The sequence below is a fragment of the Podarcis cretensis genome, assembly GCF_951804945.1.
Source record: "Podarcis cretensis genome assembly, chromosome: 5".
In the NCBI taxonomy this organism is placed as follows: domain Eukaryota; kingdom Metazoa; phylum Chordata; class Lepidosauria; order Squamata; family Lacertidae; genus Podarcis; species Podarcis cretensis.
This window is the reverse complement of record NC_137174.1, coordinates 10,582,177-10,598,740: the sequence shown is the minus strand read 5'-3', so window position 1 is coordinate 10,598,740 and position 16,564 is coordinate 10,582,177. Positions and strand designations below refer to the sequence as shown.

At 44.9% G+C, this 16,564-nt stretch overlaps 1 protein-coding gene across 1 annotated transcript in view; it reads left to right on the top strand.

Moving 5' to 3' along the window:
- Positions 1-16,564, top strand: part of ANTXRL (ANTXR like) — a 59,526-nt gene that overhangs the window by 3,175 nt on the left and 39,787 nt on the right. The window contains exons 2-10 of the mRNA XM_079975234.1: positions 5,378-5,449; positions 5,557-5,628; positions 7,626-7,707; positions 8,496-8,526; positions 9,695-9,774; positions 10,023-10,091; positions 13,257-13,337; positions 13,433-13,493; positions 15,940-16,038. Coding sequence (XP_079831360.1) covers positions 5,378-5,449; positions 5,557-5,628; positions 7,626-7,707; positions 8,496-8,526; positions 9,695-9,774; positions 10,023-10,091; positions 13,257-13,337; positions 13,433-13,493; positions 15,940-16,038 — 647 coding nt within the window. The remainder of the gene's footprint in view (positions 1-5,377; positions 5,450-5,556; positions 5,629-7,625; positions 7,708-8,495; positions 8,527-9,694; positions 9,775-10,022; positions 10,092-13,256; positions 13,338-13,432; positions 13,494-15,939; positions 16,039-16,564) is intronic.

Sequence of the window (16,564 nt, the reverse complement as noted above, 5' to 3'; positions counted from 1 at the left end):
GGGAGGAGTCCAGCGCAGTGCGAATGTTACAGCAGAGTGGAGATTTCTGCTTGTACAATGGACCATTCTCCCCTCTCCTCCCTGTCTCCCGCATGCCCCATGAATCTGTTCTAGGGGTTTCCGTGACTCTCTGGAGCAGATTTGCAGGGGGCGGGACCACAAGAGTCATCTAGTCCATCCCCTTGCAATGCAGGAATCAATAATAATAATTAATAATTAATTAATTAATTTACACCAGAGTGGGAGATGGCGTCCTTGCAACTGATGCAATTTTATTTTATGCATCTGTGTTCATTTGTTGTTTTTATGTATGCAATTGGTGTATATTTGTGTCCTTCGATGTATTCTCTGCTTCCCACCGGTTTGTTAAGCTTGTGTGAATGCTTAGCCGTCCACAAATGAAACCACAATAGCTTAATGTTATTGTGGTGTGTCACTGACTGTTTTGCTCTAGCCAATTTCAGTGTTAATTTGCACCAGGCTTTCAGGGCTTTGAACGGTAATGGGGTAGGTTTTTTCTGCTTAAATATTATGGCTGTGTTTTATGCAGAAAGATGGGGTAGAAATAATCAAAAGTGAACAAAGGGTGTTTCCTCATGAGAAAGCAAAAACTGAGTTCTATGTTTCACCAGGAAAAGACGGAATGAAAAAAAATAAATAAATACTGTTATTCAAAAACAGAAAGCAAACCAAACCGTAAATAGCCCAAGATCACCTAGTGGCTTTGTGTCTGTGTGTGTGTGTGTGTGTGTGTGTGTGTGTGTGTGTGTGTGATTTCAGTCAGTCTTGATGAATTAAAAAAAACCTTGCCTGTACAGTGGTACCTTGGTATGCAGTTGTTTTGGATTACAACTGTTTTGGATTACAACCATTTTGGATTACAACTACATCAAACCCGAAAGTACGTGTCCCTTTTTTTGGATTGCAACCCATTTTTTTTGGGGGGATGCCCCATTGGCGAAAGCGCACCTTGGGTTACAACCTGTTTTGGTTTACAACTGGACCTCCGGAACGGTTTATGGTTGTAAACCAAGGTACCACTGTATTGGATGTTCAGAGAGAGAAGAAACAGCACATGTTTTAACATGAAGCTGTTGAAAGGAAGAACCATGCCTAGATGGAATGTGACAGCACTCCTGTTTACACTTACTTCAAAGTAACCTCCGTTGCTTCTGAGGAATTATACACAGGAGCCAGACTAGCAGCAAGGCATGATGCCACTAAGTAATGGGTAGTTTGTCCTACCAAAGCAATTTGGGCGGTCCAATCCAACACCTGATTTGGAACTGCATGCCTGTTCTTGCAACTTTTTCTGCTGTCTTCACGGGGCAGGGTGTGGTGACAATTACCACACAAGCTTTTCATTTTCTAACAATGAAAAACTATTGCCAGGGGATAGTCATTATGGCAAATATAGATTGGAGCAAAATCTAAAATCCATCTCGCACGTTTTTCATTTGACGAGGGAGTGTAGCAGAGAGGGATACGTATGAAAATGCAAAGGTGCAAAAGTGCATCCCGTTTGCATAAGAGATTTACTTGCTCCCGAAACCGTTCGGACAACCTTGTTCTTATTAAAGCACGGTAATTATCCTAAGGGATAATCCTAAGGGACACGGGTGGCGCTGTGGGTTAAACCATAGAGCCTAGGACTTGCCGATCAGAAGGTCAGCGGTTCGAATCCCCGCAACGGGATAAGCTCCCGTTGCTGCGTCCCTGCTCCTGCCAACCCAGCAGTTCGAAACATGTCAAAGTGCAAGTAGATAAATAGGTACCACTACAGTGGGAAGTTAGACGGCGTTTCCGTGCACTGCTCTGGTTCGCCAGAAGCGGCTTAGTCGTGCTGGCCACATGACCCGGAAGCTGTACACTGGCTCCCTCGGCCAATAAAGCGAGATGAGTGCCGCAACCCCAGAGTTGGCCACGACTAGACCTAGCGGTCAGGGGTCCCTTTACCTTTACCTAATTATCCTAAGATACATACAGTATAGCAGGTTCTGCATTCCCTCTGGCTCTGATGTGCATGAACCAGGGACTGTACAAAAAATATAGAGAGGCCCCCACTTTGCAGCCATGCTGTTGCAACCTGCTGTTGCAATTTTCCATTTTCAGGTGAAGGGGATCATTCTGAAGCAGCATGGCTCTAAATTTTTATGCGGTACTCATCCTTCACTCACCTGGGTTTGCTCATCAATTACAGTGGTACCTCGGATTACATACGCTTCAGGTTACAGACTCCACTAACCCAGAAATAGTGCTTCAGGTTAAGAACTTTGCTTCAGGATGAGAACAGAAATCGTGCTCTAGTGGCACGGCGGCAGCAGGAGGCCCCATTAGCTAAAGTGGTGCTTCAGGTTAAGAACAGTTTCAGGTTAAGAACAGACCTCCGGAACGAATTAAGTACTTAACCTGAGGTACCACTGTAAAGCAAACTAGTTCATGGCTTTGCAAGTTAGTTAAAGTTTTGAAGGGGGCTTGTACATTTTGCTTCATAATGTCTGCAAATACTAAAGATGTAATTTTGTTAATGAAGGCTCCATGTCTGGGCATTGCACAGGCTCTGGGACCTGTGGAGGCGAGGCGAGGAAGTAGCAGATCCCTGAAATGGTAGCATAGCATGTACTTTTCAGTCTGCAGGGGTGCAATATTTTGAATGGTCCCTGTGGTAAAATGAGCATCTGATTCACCTGATATAATCTCGACGCGGGTGGCGCTGTGGGTTAAACCACAGAGCCTAGGACTTGCTGATCAGCAGGTCGGCGGTTCGAATCCCCGCGACGGGGTGAGCTCCCATTGCTCGGTTCTTGCTCCTGCCATCCTAGCAGTTTGAAAGCACGTCAAAGTGCAAGTAGATAAATAGGTACCACTCCAGCGGGAAGGTAAACAGCGTTTCCATGCACTGCTCTGGTTCGCCAGAAGCTGCTTAGTTATGCTGGCCACATGACGCGGAAGCTGTACGCCGGCTCCCTCGGCCTGTAAAGTGAGATGAGCGCCGCAACCCCAGAGTCTGGACCTAATGGTCAGGGGTTCCTTTACCTTTAGAAACCGCAAATTGCTATATCTTAACAAAAAGAACTCCCCTTTGCCTTCTCTGTCTTATGTCTTCGCTATGGAGCACCCCCCCCCCCCAAAAAAAACCCCACACGTTGATAATTTTGCTGCTATCTCCAGGAGCGACAGGGGAGGAATTTCCAGGTGGACACCCTTGTTGCATCTGACCTCCTCAATGTAGACCCTGAATTCATTTCTGTCTTGGGAAACCTTTCCCCCTTGATTAAGGGTCAAAAATCCAGCGTTGGTAAGCCCCTCAGCTTAAAAAGCTCTTCTATCCTGATCTTCTTTTTTTATCCTTTAAGGCAGTGGTTTTCAACCAGCGTGCCCTGGCACTCTGCGGTGCCTTGAATGATGGTCAGAGGCAGTGGCGTAGCGTGGGGGGTGCAGGGGGGGCCAGCCGCACCGGGTGCAACATTTTGGGGGGGGCGCGCTCGCACTCGCAGCTCTCTGCCCCTACCTGGCTCACTCACTCTCTCTCACTGCAGTGCTGGCTGTGCGAATCCGATCCGAGCTGCCGGGTCGCCGCCCACTGTGGAGGGGGAAGGTGCCAGGCGTGCGTTGGGGTGCGGAGCGGAGAGAGAGCAAGGGAGGGACTATCTGGGGGAGGGACAGTGCAGCGGCCGCCCAGTGCAGCGCTGAGCGCGGGAGAGAACTACACCCGACCAGCCCAGGCAGCAGCAAGAAGAAGCTGGCAGCGGCGGCAGGTTAGGGGTTAGGGGCGCAAATTACTTGCCTTGCCCCGGGTGCTGACAACCCACGCTACGCCGCTGGTCAGAGGTGCCACAGGCAATACTGGCCTCTGTCCCTCTTTCCTTCTCTCCCTCCTCTGATGCCCCCTTTTCAGCAGGGGGCCGGTCCACTGTCTCTCAGACCTTGTGGGGGGCCATGCAGGCCCAGGGGTGCCCGCTGCTGCCTCCCAAGGAGAGTAAGATGGTGGCCTCAGATTTGGGCCAGTCTCTGTTGGGCCACTAAGGCTGGGGGCATCCTCTTCCCCGGCCCCTGTGGGGCAGTGTGAGAGACCAGGGATGGCGGCAGCTGCTGCCCAGAGGACCCCCAAGGAGAGGGGAAGGGAGAGGAGAAGAGGCTGAGGAAACACTCCCCAAGGGAGGGTATTTGAAAAGGGGTGAGAGGCTGTCATTTTGCAGGCAAGGGGTGACATAACTGGGCTCCTGAGCCCCACAGGGGTGCCCCAGAAAGAAGGTAGATGGTCAACGGAGCTGTGGACCCAAAAAGGTTGAGAAGCTCTGCTTTAAGGTATTACAGTAATTATTTTGTTCAGGTAGCAGTAACCGAAAACAAACGTGCAGAGGAAGGTTGTTGGTTTTTTAATGATGAGGATGATGATGATAACAACAACAACAACAACAACAACAACAACAACAACAACAACAACAATATTTATACCCCACCCATCTGGCTGGGTTTCCCCAGCCACTCTGGGCAGCTTACAACACACATAAAAAATGGTAGAACATCAGACATTAAAAAATTCCCGATATAGGGCTGCCTTCAGGTGTCTTCTAAAAGTCAGGTAGTTTATTTCCTTGACATCTGGTGGGAGGGCGTTCCACAGGGTGGGCGCCACCACCAAGACGGCCCTCTGTCTGGTTCCCTGTAACCTCACTTCTCGCAATGAGGGAACCGCCAGAAGGCCCTCAGAGCTGGACTTCAGTGTCCGGGCTGAACAATGGGGGTGGAGATGCTCCTTCAGGTATACAGGACCGAGGCCATTTAGGGCTCTAAAGGTCAGCACCAACACTTTGAATTGTGCTCGGAAACGTCCTGGGAGCCAATGTAGGTCTTTCAAGACCGGTGTTATATGGTCTCGGCAGCCACTCCCAGTCACCAGTCTAGCTGCAGCATTCTGGATTAGTTGTAGTTTCTGGGTCACCTTCAAAGGTAGCCCCACATAGAGCGCATTGCAGTAGTCTAGGCGGGAGATAACTAGAGCATGCACCACTCTGGCAAGACAGTCCATAGGCAGGTAGGGTCTCATCCTGCATACCAGATGGAGCTGGTACACAGCTGCCCTGGCCACAGAATTGACCTGCACCTCCATGGACAGCTGTGAGTCCAGAATGACTCCCAGGCTGTGCACCTGGTCCTTCAGGGGCACAGTTACCCCATTCAGGACCAGGGAGTCCCCCACACTCACCCGCCCCCTGCACACACCCCCCTCCAAAGATAGCACTTCTGTCCTGCCAGGATTCAACCTCAATCCGTTAGCCGCCATCCATCCTCCTTTTACTGAGTTTCTGCCAAAAGCTATAAGAGAGTTGAGTAAAAGTTGGCCATTGCTGATCTGAGTATAATTCACTTTCAGGTCTGGAAGCGTCAAACACCACTGGATTGAAATTTATTCCTTTGTTGAAAGTCTGGCTGAGAAGTTCATAAGGTGAGTATAAACACCGGGAGATTTGAGTGCAGTTGATTTCAGTATTTCTTATCTCCTTCATTCATATTCACTTATTCACGGTTCTTTGCCCTGCCTTTGACTCACAGTCCGATGCTTCGAATGTCTTTCATTGTGTTTTCCTCGCGAGGGACCACGATTATGAAGTTGACTGAAGACAGGCAAGTGTCTATATTTTTAATTAAATAAAGAAGGGGAGAGGAGGGGAGCAGAGGTGTTCCTGTGAATTGGTTGGTAATTTCCTGGGATGAAAGAGGGGCTAGTTTTGGAGAGAGCGTTGGTAGTTACTGGTTTGTACAGTTTTTGCCCAGTTACAACTGGGGAAACAGTAAAAACAAGCTCAGTTCGTATGCACTGAAACGTATTTTGCCATTTGGCGATACTTTTTCTAGTTCTGATTGTTGTGGAGCTTTGTTCACAATCACAGAACGCTGGAAACTTGAGAGAGGCAGGCAATTAGTTTTTCCTGAGAAAATAATAATAATAATAATAATAATAATAATAATAATAATAATAATAATAATAATGGTAATATTCGTACCCTGCCCATTTAGGCGGCTCCAAACAGTTACCATGCAATAGATCCAGGATGCCAGTGGAAAGACCCTTTGGGTAACAAAAAGTTGGAGATGCCCCTTCAGCCCGCTTGATATTGAGGCCATTGAATTGTAGAGTTGTAAGCATATCTTAGAGGACATCTCAGTGATGGGCATCTTCAGATATTTGAAGGTGTCTATTATATTGCATGTGGATAATCTCTCTTCCAAGCCAGACAGCCCAATCTCTTTGACCTTTCCTCATAGGCAGTGATGGCCAAACTTGGCCCTCCATCTGTTTTGGGGCTACAATTCCCATCATCCCTGACCACTGGTCTTGTTAGCTAGGAATGATGGGAGTTGTAGTCCAAAAACAGCTGGAGGGCCAAGTTTGGCCATCACTGCTCATAGCTTTCCAGGCCTCTTGCCATCCTTGTTGCTTCCGTTGTGTTCTCGCTTGATGGTTAGTAAAGCTCGCTTGAAAGCAACAACCCCGATTTCATGAAACCAGCGGAAGCCGTTGAGGTTGCTGGTAGAGTTTTGTTAAGTGGTTGTCAGCTGGGTGGGATGTGTTGGTTGCAGGGTGGATAAAAATAAGTGATTTTTTAAAATAATAATTTTAAAAATCAGATTTTTTAAATTGTGGGTTTTTTTATTTAAATCAGATTTTTTTAAAATTTTAATCAGATTTTTTAAAATTTTAATCAGATTTTTAAAATGAAATGCTTTTGGAGGAAAAATCTTTCTATTTAAGTTACATTAAAGTTTTTCATGTGTTCTAAAACTCAGTCTAAGTTGGGTTTTTTAAAAAATTGTTTAACCACATCAGTTAACAAACATGGATACATATGCTATAATGTTATTGTTTTAGTTAAATTCAATTGTTTAAATTGTTATTAAGGAAATGATTATTAAAATAAATGATTATTTTTCTCCTTCCAATAAAGTACAGCAGAAAGGTTGTCTGAATATAAACAGCTAACTTATGAAACCTCACAATAATTTCATAATTATCTGTCTATGTATTTCTAATATAACTATTTTTTGATATAACTGTAAAAACCACTCTGAAAATTTATCATTCCAAAAATGAAACCTTCATCTGTTTGTAAATATTTTAGATGATACCAGAATGAGTCTTTCTGTGAAAATAATAATAATGATTTAAATCAAGTCTTCCTGACGAGTGATTTAAATTAAGTCTTCCTGACGAGTGATTTAAATTGTGATTTAAATCAATTTGATTTAAATCAAATCCACCTTGTTTGGTTGATGGTTGTGGGTCGAAACACAAGGGCTGTCTAATGTACGGCTTCCATTTTGTTGAGTCTGTGCATAATTTCAATTAGAGAGAGAGATCTAGAGATCTATCAATATGTTAATTCAGAGAAGTATTCCAGTTCAGTAGGCTATGTCGCAGTGAACAGGACCATATGACCTTATTTTTATTTACACGCACGCAAGTGTCCCGGGGGATGCAATTCCGAGCGAGCTTACGTGATGCACAACGCACGCTTTCCGGTCACTTTCCAGTTGTGTCGCTTGCTGAGGGTCTGCTGTCTTATTGCAACGTTTCGCGGTGGCGAAGCAAAAACGTTGAAAAGCTCTGCCTTTTTCCCTAGGGAAGTTATCCAGCGAGGCCTCGCAGTTCTCCAGAGACAAGTGCCTGGAGGAGACACGTTCATGCATGAAGGCTTTAAAAGGGTAAACGCTATAGTTCCTCAGTGCTGTGATTTACACATACCAAGCGCTTCCAATTCATTTTGGGACCCATTTCAAAATGCCGGGTTTTTGGTGTGTTTTTTTACCTTTAAAGCCCCCAAAGGCTTGAGGTTGGGCTATTTGAGGGATCACCTTCAAATGCGATGCAGTATACCTGCCTGGGTGTTGAGACCTTAATAAGAGGCCATTTTTAGCTTAGTGAGGTGGCGTGGGTGGCGAGCAGGGCCTTTGTAGGGGTGGCACCCAATATATGGAATGCTGTGGCCTCTTGTCAAGTGAAGAATCTTCTTCTTCTGCCAAGGCACTTGCTATTCCCCTTGCTGACTTTATGTCGGTTTTAAGTTGTTCTTTGGTTGCATTGTTTGTGTTGGTTTTAGCTATATTGGTTATTTGTAAATGGTTTTAGTGGGGGTTTTTTAACCGTTGTTGTGATGCACTTTTAGTGGTATGCAAAAGACCCAAATAATACATCATCATCATCATTATCATCATCATCATAATTATTTATACCCCGCCCATCTGGCTGGGTTTCCCCAGCCACTCTGGGCAGCTTCCAGAAAAATATTAAAATACAATAATTCATCAAATATTGAAAGCTTCCCTAAACAGGGCTGCCTTCAGGTGTCTTCTAAAAGGTCAGATACTTGTTTATTTATTTGACATCGGATGGGAGGGTGTTCCACAGGGCGGGTGCCACTACCAAGAAGGCCCTTAGTTATGTGAGTGGTATGCAATGTATTTAATAAATAAATGTGTGTCCTCTGTTGCAGGCAAATGAACAGATCTATGAAAATTATGGAGGTAGGAGATGTTTTTGTTAGGAGCACTATCACTTTCTACTGTAAGCATCCCAGGGAGGGATATGCGAGGGTGGAGACCTAATAGGAGTTGCCATTAGATCAGGCCAGGCCTACCATCATGAAGAAGAAGAAGAAGAAGAAGAAGAAGAAGAAGAAGAAGAAGAAGAAGAAGAAGAAGAAGAAGAATAGTTATTATTATTAACACTCTGCCCATCTAGCTGGGTTTCCCCAGCCACTCTGGGCGGCTTCCAGCAAAATATTAAAATGCAATAATTCATCAAATATTAAAAGCTTCCCTAATTGATCTGTTTTGATCTGTTTTGATTTGGGGTTTTTTTACAATTGCTGTCCAGAATGTTTTCTTGAAGTCGTTAACTGTCTTAGGTCATTGCTGTTCTTACATGATAATCTGAAGGTATCATTTCACAGCCTGCAAAAATGTTAGAGCGACCGACAATTGCCATTTTTTCTTATTACATCCAAATGGGTTTTTTAAAACATTTGTGCCATGCAAGCTTGATCTTTTTAACATCAAAACTTAAATGGCTTTTGCTTTCCGTTTAGCCACATTTTCTAGGAACTAGACTATTTCATATGAAACAAAGGGAAGACCTGGATGCCAAACGATAATTCCCTCTCTTGCCTGCGTTTCTCCCAAAAAGCAAGACGAATGCGCCCGATCTTTCTCTCCCTTCCCAAGGTCACCTTGAAGATCTTGTGTCTCTGTGACATGAGGAAGAAAATAATATTTGACATTAAGAATACCTGTCAACAGTGATCAGTGTCTTTAATTTCAAGCTAGACTGAGAGAGACATTTGAAAATACGATGAATTGTATTAGGAATGCACCCAGTAATAAAACAATATTTTAAATGACTGCTTAGCGGCGCTTTCAGATTGATGTATGTAACAAATTTCACGAAAGCGGTTTTCTTGAGATTCTTCGTTGAGCTACCTACCTGTTGCTAATAGCTCAGTTTGTAGAATCCCCAGGCGCTTCAATGAGAGTGGCTACTGTATGTCTTGCTTCTGTGCATGTCATTCAACCTCAATCCTGTTTTTCTGCTGGTTGATGCCCAAGTAAATTACTAGCTTTTCCCTTAAGCTGAAGCCCTGTTTTCTTTTTTAATTGAAGAATCTAATATATATTTTATGCGGCCGTATTTCAGGACTCCAAACAGCTAGCGTGATCATAGCTCTCACAGACGGGGAGCTGCAAGAGGCCCAGTTTTATTACGCAGAGAAAGAAGTAAGTTGAGCCTGAATTTCGTCAGACTATGTGGAAATGTAGGAAATGTTCGTTTCATATCTCCAGTTTTCTTGAACAGATCTCTGGTTCTTCCCATTCTGTTGTTTTCCTCCATTTCTTTGCATTGCTCGTTTAAGAAGCTCTTCTTGTCTCTCCTTGCTAATTTTTGGAACAACAACAATGTGGAAATGTACAAGTGTGCCCCTTGGGAGTTAAATAGAGTTTTTTAATGCTACCTCTCATTTTAGGCTGACAGAGCGAGAAGCCTCGGAGCAATTGTCTATTGTGTTGGTGTGAAAGACTTTAATGAAACTCAGGTAATTTAAAAAATAATAATAACGTTCTTCCACAAACGGAGTTTGATTCTTCCATTGCATTAAAGGACAATGGATGGTTCCTGTAAGGCACTCCCGTACCTGCAAACAAAGACAAATACTTTGTCTAAATAAGTAACACACACCTTTGTCTTTGTTCCCCTTTAAGGTCAAGCACCCTAATCCCCCCTTTACTAATATTAGCATATGAACATCATACACAGTGTCCTTCTTCAAATGCCTGTCATACACATTTTCCTCTGTGCACTTTGGCCTCTTTAAATGGCTATCATTTCTTCTTGCAATTTCCAGTTCTACCCCATTCGCATCCAGACAACAACAACAACAACAACAACAACAACAACAACAACAATTTATTATTTATACCCCGCCCATCTGGCTGAGTTTCCCCAGCCACTCTGGGCAGCTCCCAATCAAGTGTTCAAAACAGTACAGCATTAAATATTAAAAACTTCCCTGAACAGGGCTGCCTTCAGATGTCTTTTAAAGAGAAGATAGCTGCTTTTTTCCTTGACATCTGATGGGAGGGCGTTCCACAGGGTGGGCGCCACTACCGAGAAGGCCCTCTGTCTGGTTCCCTGTATCCTCACTTCTCGCAATGAGCGAACTGCGAGAAGGCCCTCGGCGCTGGATCTCAGTGTCCGGGCTGAACGATGGGGATGGAGACGCTCCTTCAGGTATACTGGACCGAGGCCATTTAGGGCTTTAAAGGTCAGCACCAACACTTTGAATTGTGCTCAGAAATGTACTGGGAGCCAATGCAGATCTCTCAGGACCGGTGTTATGTGGTCCCAGCAGCCACTCCCAGTCACCAGTCTAGCTGCCGCATTCTGGATTAATTGCAGTTTCTGGGTCACCTTCAAAGGTAGCCCCACGTAGAGCACGTTGCAGTAGTCCAAGCGGGAGATAACTAGAGCATGCTCTCCTCTGGCGAGACAGTCCGCGGGCAGGTAGGGTCTCATCCTGCGTACCAGATGGAGCTGGTAGACAACTGCCCTGGACACAGAATTAACCTGCGCCTCCATGGACAGCTGTGAGTCCAAAATGCTCACCCTCATTTCTTAGGGGAGATTCCTCCTGAACTTGGACACACCTTGGTTCCCAAAGCATCCATGGACAAGCTGTTCTGCCACCTTTTAGATGCCAGCCGTTCTGGTTCAGCTGTGGTTCAAGCGAAGCCTGTTCCAACGTACAGGCCTAGCTTCTCCACAATGGCCCCAGGTCCACAATTAATCAAAAACCATCCTCCCAGCACCATGGTCTCATCCACACGATGGAGAATGGCCAGCTGGCTCTGTGTATCTCAGACAAAGCTACACAGAAGGGAAGCAGCGGAGTGGGTGGCGCTGTGGTCTAAACCACTGTCTTGGGCTTGCAGATCAGAAGCTTGGCGGTTCGAATCCCCGTGACGGAGTGAGCTCCCATTGCTCTGTCCCAGCACCTGCCAACCTAGCAGTTCGAAAGCACACAGTGCAAGTAGATAAATAGCGTTGGGGAGCAGTCAGTGGTCATGTTGGCACCAGTGATGTGGGGAAATGAAATTCTGGGGCCTTGGAAGCCAAATTCTGGTTCTTAGATATGAAAGGCAGTACCTACAAGGTAAAGGTAAAGGCCTCCTGGGCGGTTAAGTCCAGTCAAAAGCCACTATGGGGTTGCGGCACTCATCTTGCTTTCAGGCCAAGTGAGCTGGCGTTTGTCCACAGACAGCTTTCCGGGTCATGTGGCCAGCATGACTAAACCGCTTCTGGCGCAACGGGACACTGTGACGGAAACCAGAGCGCATGGAAAAGCCATTTCCCTTCCCACTGCAGTGGTACCTATTTATCTACTTGCACTGGTATGCTTTTGAACTGCTTGGTTGGCTGGAGCTGGGACAGAGCAATGGGAGCTCACCCCGTTGCGGGGATTCAAAACATCCCCCTTCTGATCTGATCGGTACCACCTGCAGTGGTACCTATTTACCAGGTTATACAGACAACACCTGACGCAGACAGCCTTTGGGCAGGCAAATCACCATGCTGCCTGCTTGCATGTGACAAACACAACTACCTATGCCCAAAATGGAGGGGACATCTTCTTTGCTTGCATGGTCATCTCATACAATGGCAGTGATTCCATTGAACACCTTACAAAAAATAATGTCCATACTTTTTTGCGGTTAAAAAGAACAAAACACCCCTTGGTTTCACCACAAATTTTTTTTGCAGTGATGGTGGACCTTGGGCGTCCTACTCACAAGCAGCGTAGCATTGCTTGCTGCTGCCCGGGGCATGTGTGTGTATGTGCTTCCATGCTGCCAGAGCAACCCCACCAGAGCAAATTGGGGCCGCACTTAGCTGCCTGCCCACCCACATAGGGGGGAGTCCGGCTGGCTGACATGGCCCTTGGGGGGCAGAGAGGAGCACTGGGCTATTGGGGTCACCTGGATCATGCCGCCTCAAAAATTGTGTGCCCCCCCGGCACTCCCTTTTAAAGAAGGTTTTTATGATCTTTATTGCTGCGGTTGATTGATTGTGGTTCATCACGCTGCTTTCTTTTCTCTTGTTTTATTACTATGCTTTGTGCTTTACGTACATCTTATTTTAATGTATGCTGCTTTGAGGGTCTCCTCTGGCCAAGAAGCTGAGTATTAATGTAAGTAAGAACTAAATAATAAATACTACACCTGTGTCCTTTCCAAAATGTTGGTGTATGGCAATAGTTAAGCTCTGTGGGTTGCAAGTTCCGATTTCGCATCAGCTCATTGATTGGCCTTTGGGTAGGTCATTATTTTCTTAATCTTGGTTGCCTCGCACCCCTGCAATATTGGGAAATAGAACTGGCAACGCTGTTAGGCAGATTACTGATATATGTGAAATACTACAAACTTTCAAATATATCTCTATAAATGTGAAGCCTTTTATGACAAAGAAATCTGCATGTATTTTAATAAGTGGCCCTAAATTCTTCCAGTCAGCCTCTACTCTGGGCACATAATTCTACCATGTCTCTGTGTGGATATCACTGGATAATTTAAGTCTCTCCTGGGTCACACGTTCTTCAGAACTTCCCAACGGAAAAGGGGCATAAGCAGAAAGCAGGCTCTGTTTTTAATTTAATAGATATTATTTTCCCCACCACACATTTATGAGTGTCCTGTCTTTGCAGCTATCGACTATTGCGGATAGCATTGATCACGTTTTCCCTGTGACTGGAGGTTTTTACGCTCTCAGAGGCACCATTGATTCAGTAAGTAGCTTATCCAATAAATTCACCCTTTTCTCAATTTGTCAATCAGTGTCAGGCTACCCTTGGCTGCAAACGTCGTTCTTTCAATCCTACAGATTCTGAAGAAATCGTGCATTGAGATCCTGGCCGCTGAACCATCAAGCATCTGTGCAGGAGGTGAGTAATGCTACCTCGTCCATTATGGATTCTGGTGATCTTTCTAGATGGTGATGTGAAATGCTGGGCTCTGTTAAATAAAGTCCTGGCTTTGATTTTCCACACAATATCACAGAACCGTAGAGTTGGACCTCAAGCACCATCTAGCCCCAACAATGCAAGAATATTCTTGCTTAACCAACTAGTTTTTTGCAAGTGATTTATTGAACATGGTGCATCCACATTTTAGGAATATGCTTTCTTCTTCTTCTCCTCTGTTTGTTTGGCAAACCATAGCCTACAATGTGTTGTAGTTCCCTATTGAACGAAGGATTTGATGATCAAATTCCATAAGATGCAAATGGCTCCTACGCTCGTGAAGGAACAACCATACACTGCAGGACGCCATATGCATTCCAGATCACAATGTGCGAGATCAGAAGAGAGGTCAAGTGTGTCCTGGAATGGGCTCTTCAGAAGACAATGGTTCCAGTTGACTTGAGAAAGCGAGGCAAATCATTTCATTTCGTTTCACTTTTAATTTGTATGCTGCAAGGCAGCTTACAGCAACAAAATATACAACAAAGAACACACGCCTTTATAATAATCTCACAGAAAGTCATAATAAAACATAACTCTGAAATGGAATGACTTGTATCAAATAAAGTAATATTAAGTAATCTATTGGAATATAATAGTACACCACAAAATTAACTATCAAAACAAAACAATAATTGAACAGAAATTCACTCCCTGTGGAATGCCCTCCCGTCAGATGTCAAGGAAATAAACAACTATCTGACTTTTAGAAGACATCTGAAGGCAGCCCTGTTTAGGGAAGTTTTTAATGTTTGATGTTTTATTGTGCTTTTAATATTCTGTTGGAGCCGCCCAGAGTGGTTGGGAAAACCCAGCCAGGTGGGTGGGGTATAAATTATTATTATTATTATTATTATTATTACTACTACTACTACTACTATTATTATTAGTATTATTATTATTATTTTATAAATAATGACTAAACTATGATCAGTAAAAATGACTGAGGGACAGTGGACCGGCCCCCCTGCTGAAAAAGTTTGCTGGCCCCTGTTCTAGCACAACCCCCTGCAATACAAAAACAACAACAACAACAACAACAACAACAATAATAATAATAATAATAATAATTTATTATTTATACCCCGCCCATCTGGCTGGGCTTCCCCAGCCACTCTGGGCTGCTTCCAAAAAAATATTAAAATACTGTAATACATCAGCTAGAATCTCAACTAAAGCATCCTTTGCGTTTAAGAACGGGTCTCTCTGTGTTTGTATTCATATTTTTCCACATATATTTCCACCTGCCTCTGTTGAATCATGGATAGCCCCCAAGGCTGGTTTTTAGCGATCAAGAAAACTGAATGTTGACTGAGCTGCTGTAGATGGATTAGCCTGTCTGGATTCTGACAATTCTCTGAGGCTTAATGTTTTGTGACCCTCCCAATCTGTAAGCCCCCCGACTCGTAGTCCACTCTGCAAATTTGGATCTCCCTTGATTAGAAGTGACCGAGACGTGCAGCCTGCGAAGAGGCCCATCAGTCTGGAGTTCATTGCTCTGATTATACTCACAAGTGCCCTGGCTTGATTGAAAGGTTGCGCTGGATGTTGGCACCCAACCGGCCGCGTCAACTCCCAGGTGTGGATGCAAGCCGTCAGCTCCTCATCACGGAAGCAAAACAGACAGCGCCGCCAGTGCGCACCAGTTTCAACCCACCCTCTCGCTGCCAGCGCTGCCTCTTTGGTTCTGTGTTGACCTTTTCCCCTTCGTTGTCTTGTCAAAAGCAGCAATTTGGAATCTGACAGTAACGAAGGAAGAAAAGGACGCGTGCCGAGTCAGGGCCCCCAATTTAAATAGAATTAGCCCTTTCAGCTGGCTTGGGTTCCCCGGAACTGAGTCGCGCTGTATGGCATTAAGAATGGGGCAAAAGGGGGCACAGGTTGGCAGACCCAACAGTTTCCACCGCTCGTCTAACCCGCAATGAAAATGAATAGTTTCCCCCTTTTTTTGTTTCTGTACCTGTTAATGGAAGTGGAAAATGCATAGTGGTCGTTTTCACAAACACCGATAACATTGGGGGTGGGGGATGCAGTCATTAAAACATAATATTTTTGTAGTGTCAAAAAAAGCACTTTTACAGGAAGTAACAGTAATAGTCAGGGAAGAGGACTTTGCCTCAAAAGCATAATTCTCCAGCCTTCAAATAGGTCCGAACTGAACGCTTTCCCCAATAATATTTTAATGTTAATAGTGATTTCATAGCTCCTCGGCATCGCACTTCTTGATTTCCTTTATCGTCTGAGGTTCTCCGTAAAATAGTGTTCCCATTTCACAGTCGGTACACTGAGGACCGTTCCCCATGAAGCCCTGCTGTATGTTATTGGGCCACGCCAGTTTTCCTCTCATGTTAACGTTTTCTCTTTACAGAATCCTACCAAGTGGTGGTCAAAGGCAATGGCTTTTATTACGCAAGGAACATTGACCAAGTTCTCTGCAGTTTCAAGATCAATAACACCATTACTCTTAGTAAGTTGGCAGGTTGTGGCATAATGCTGTTAAGCCTTCCCACCCTTTCACCATGTTGTGGTGTGAAATGGTAACAGGGGAAGAATTTTCACCCTCATGGCTACTTCTGCATCATTCCCATCGTACCTGGGCTTGTCTTGCTGGTACGTGCAGGAGATGTCCAGCCAACCCATTTGTCATCGTTGGAATGGAAGTTACGAATTTGATAATCCAGAACAGAAAAGCACAGGCAGGGTTGCAAAGTTTCAGGAAGATGCGGAAACCTACACTAGTTAAATTTCTGCATGTCCTGCAGGTGATAATGTCAGTCTGTATTCTCTGTCAAGGAGTGCAGCGAGATAGCCACACTAAAAGGGCCTTTGCATTATTTTCCTAGATAAGGATTTCATGAACTTCATCCGAAAGAAGCAAGTTTGAACCTCCCTAACGTATACTTAGGGTGGCGCTGTGGGTTAGACTACAGAGCCTAGGACTTGCTGATCAGAAGGTTGGCGGTTCGAATCCCCGCGACAGGGTGAGCTCCTGC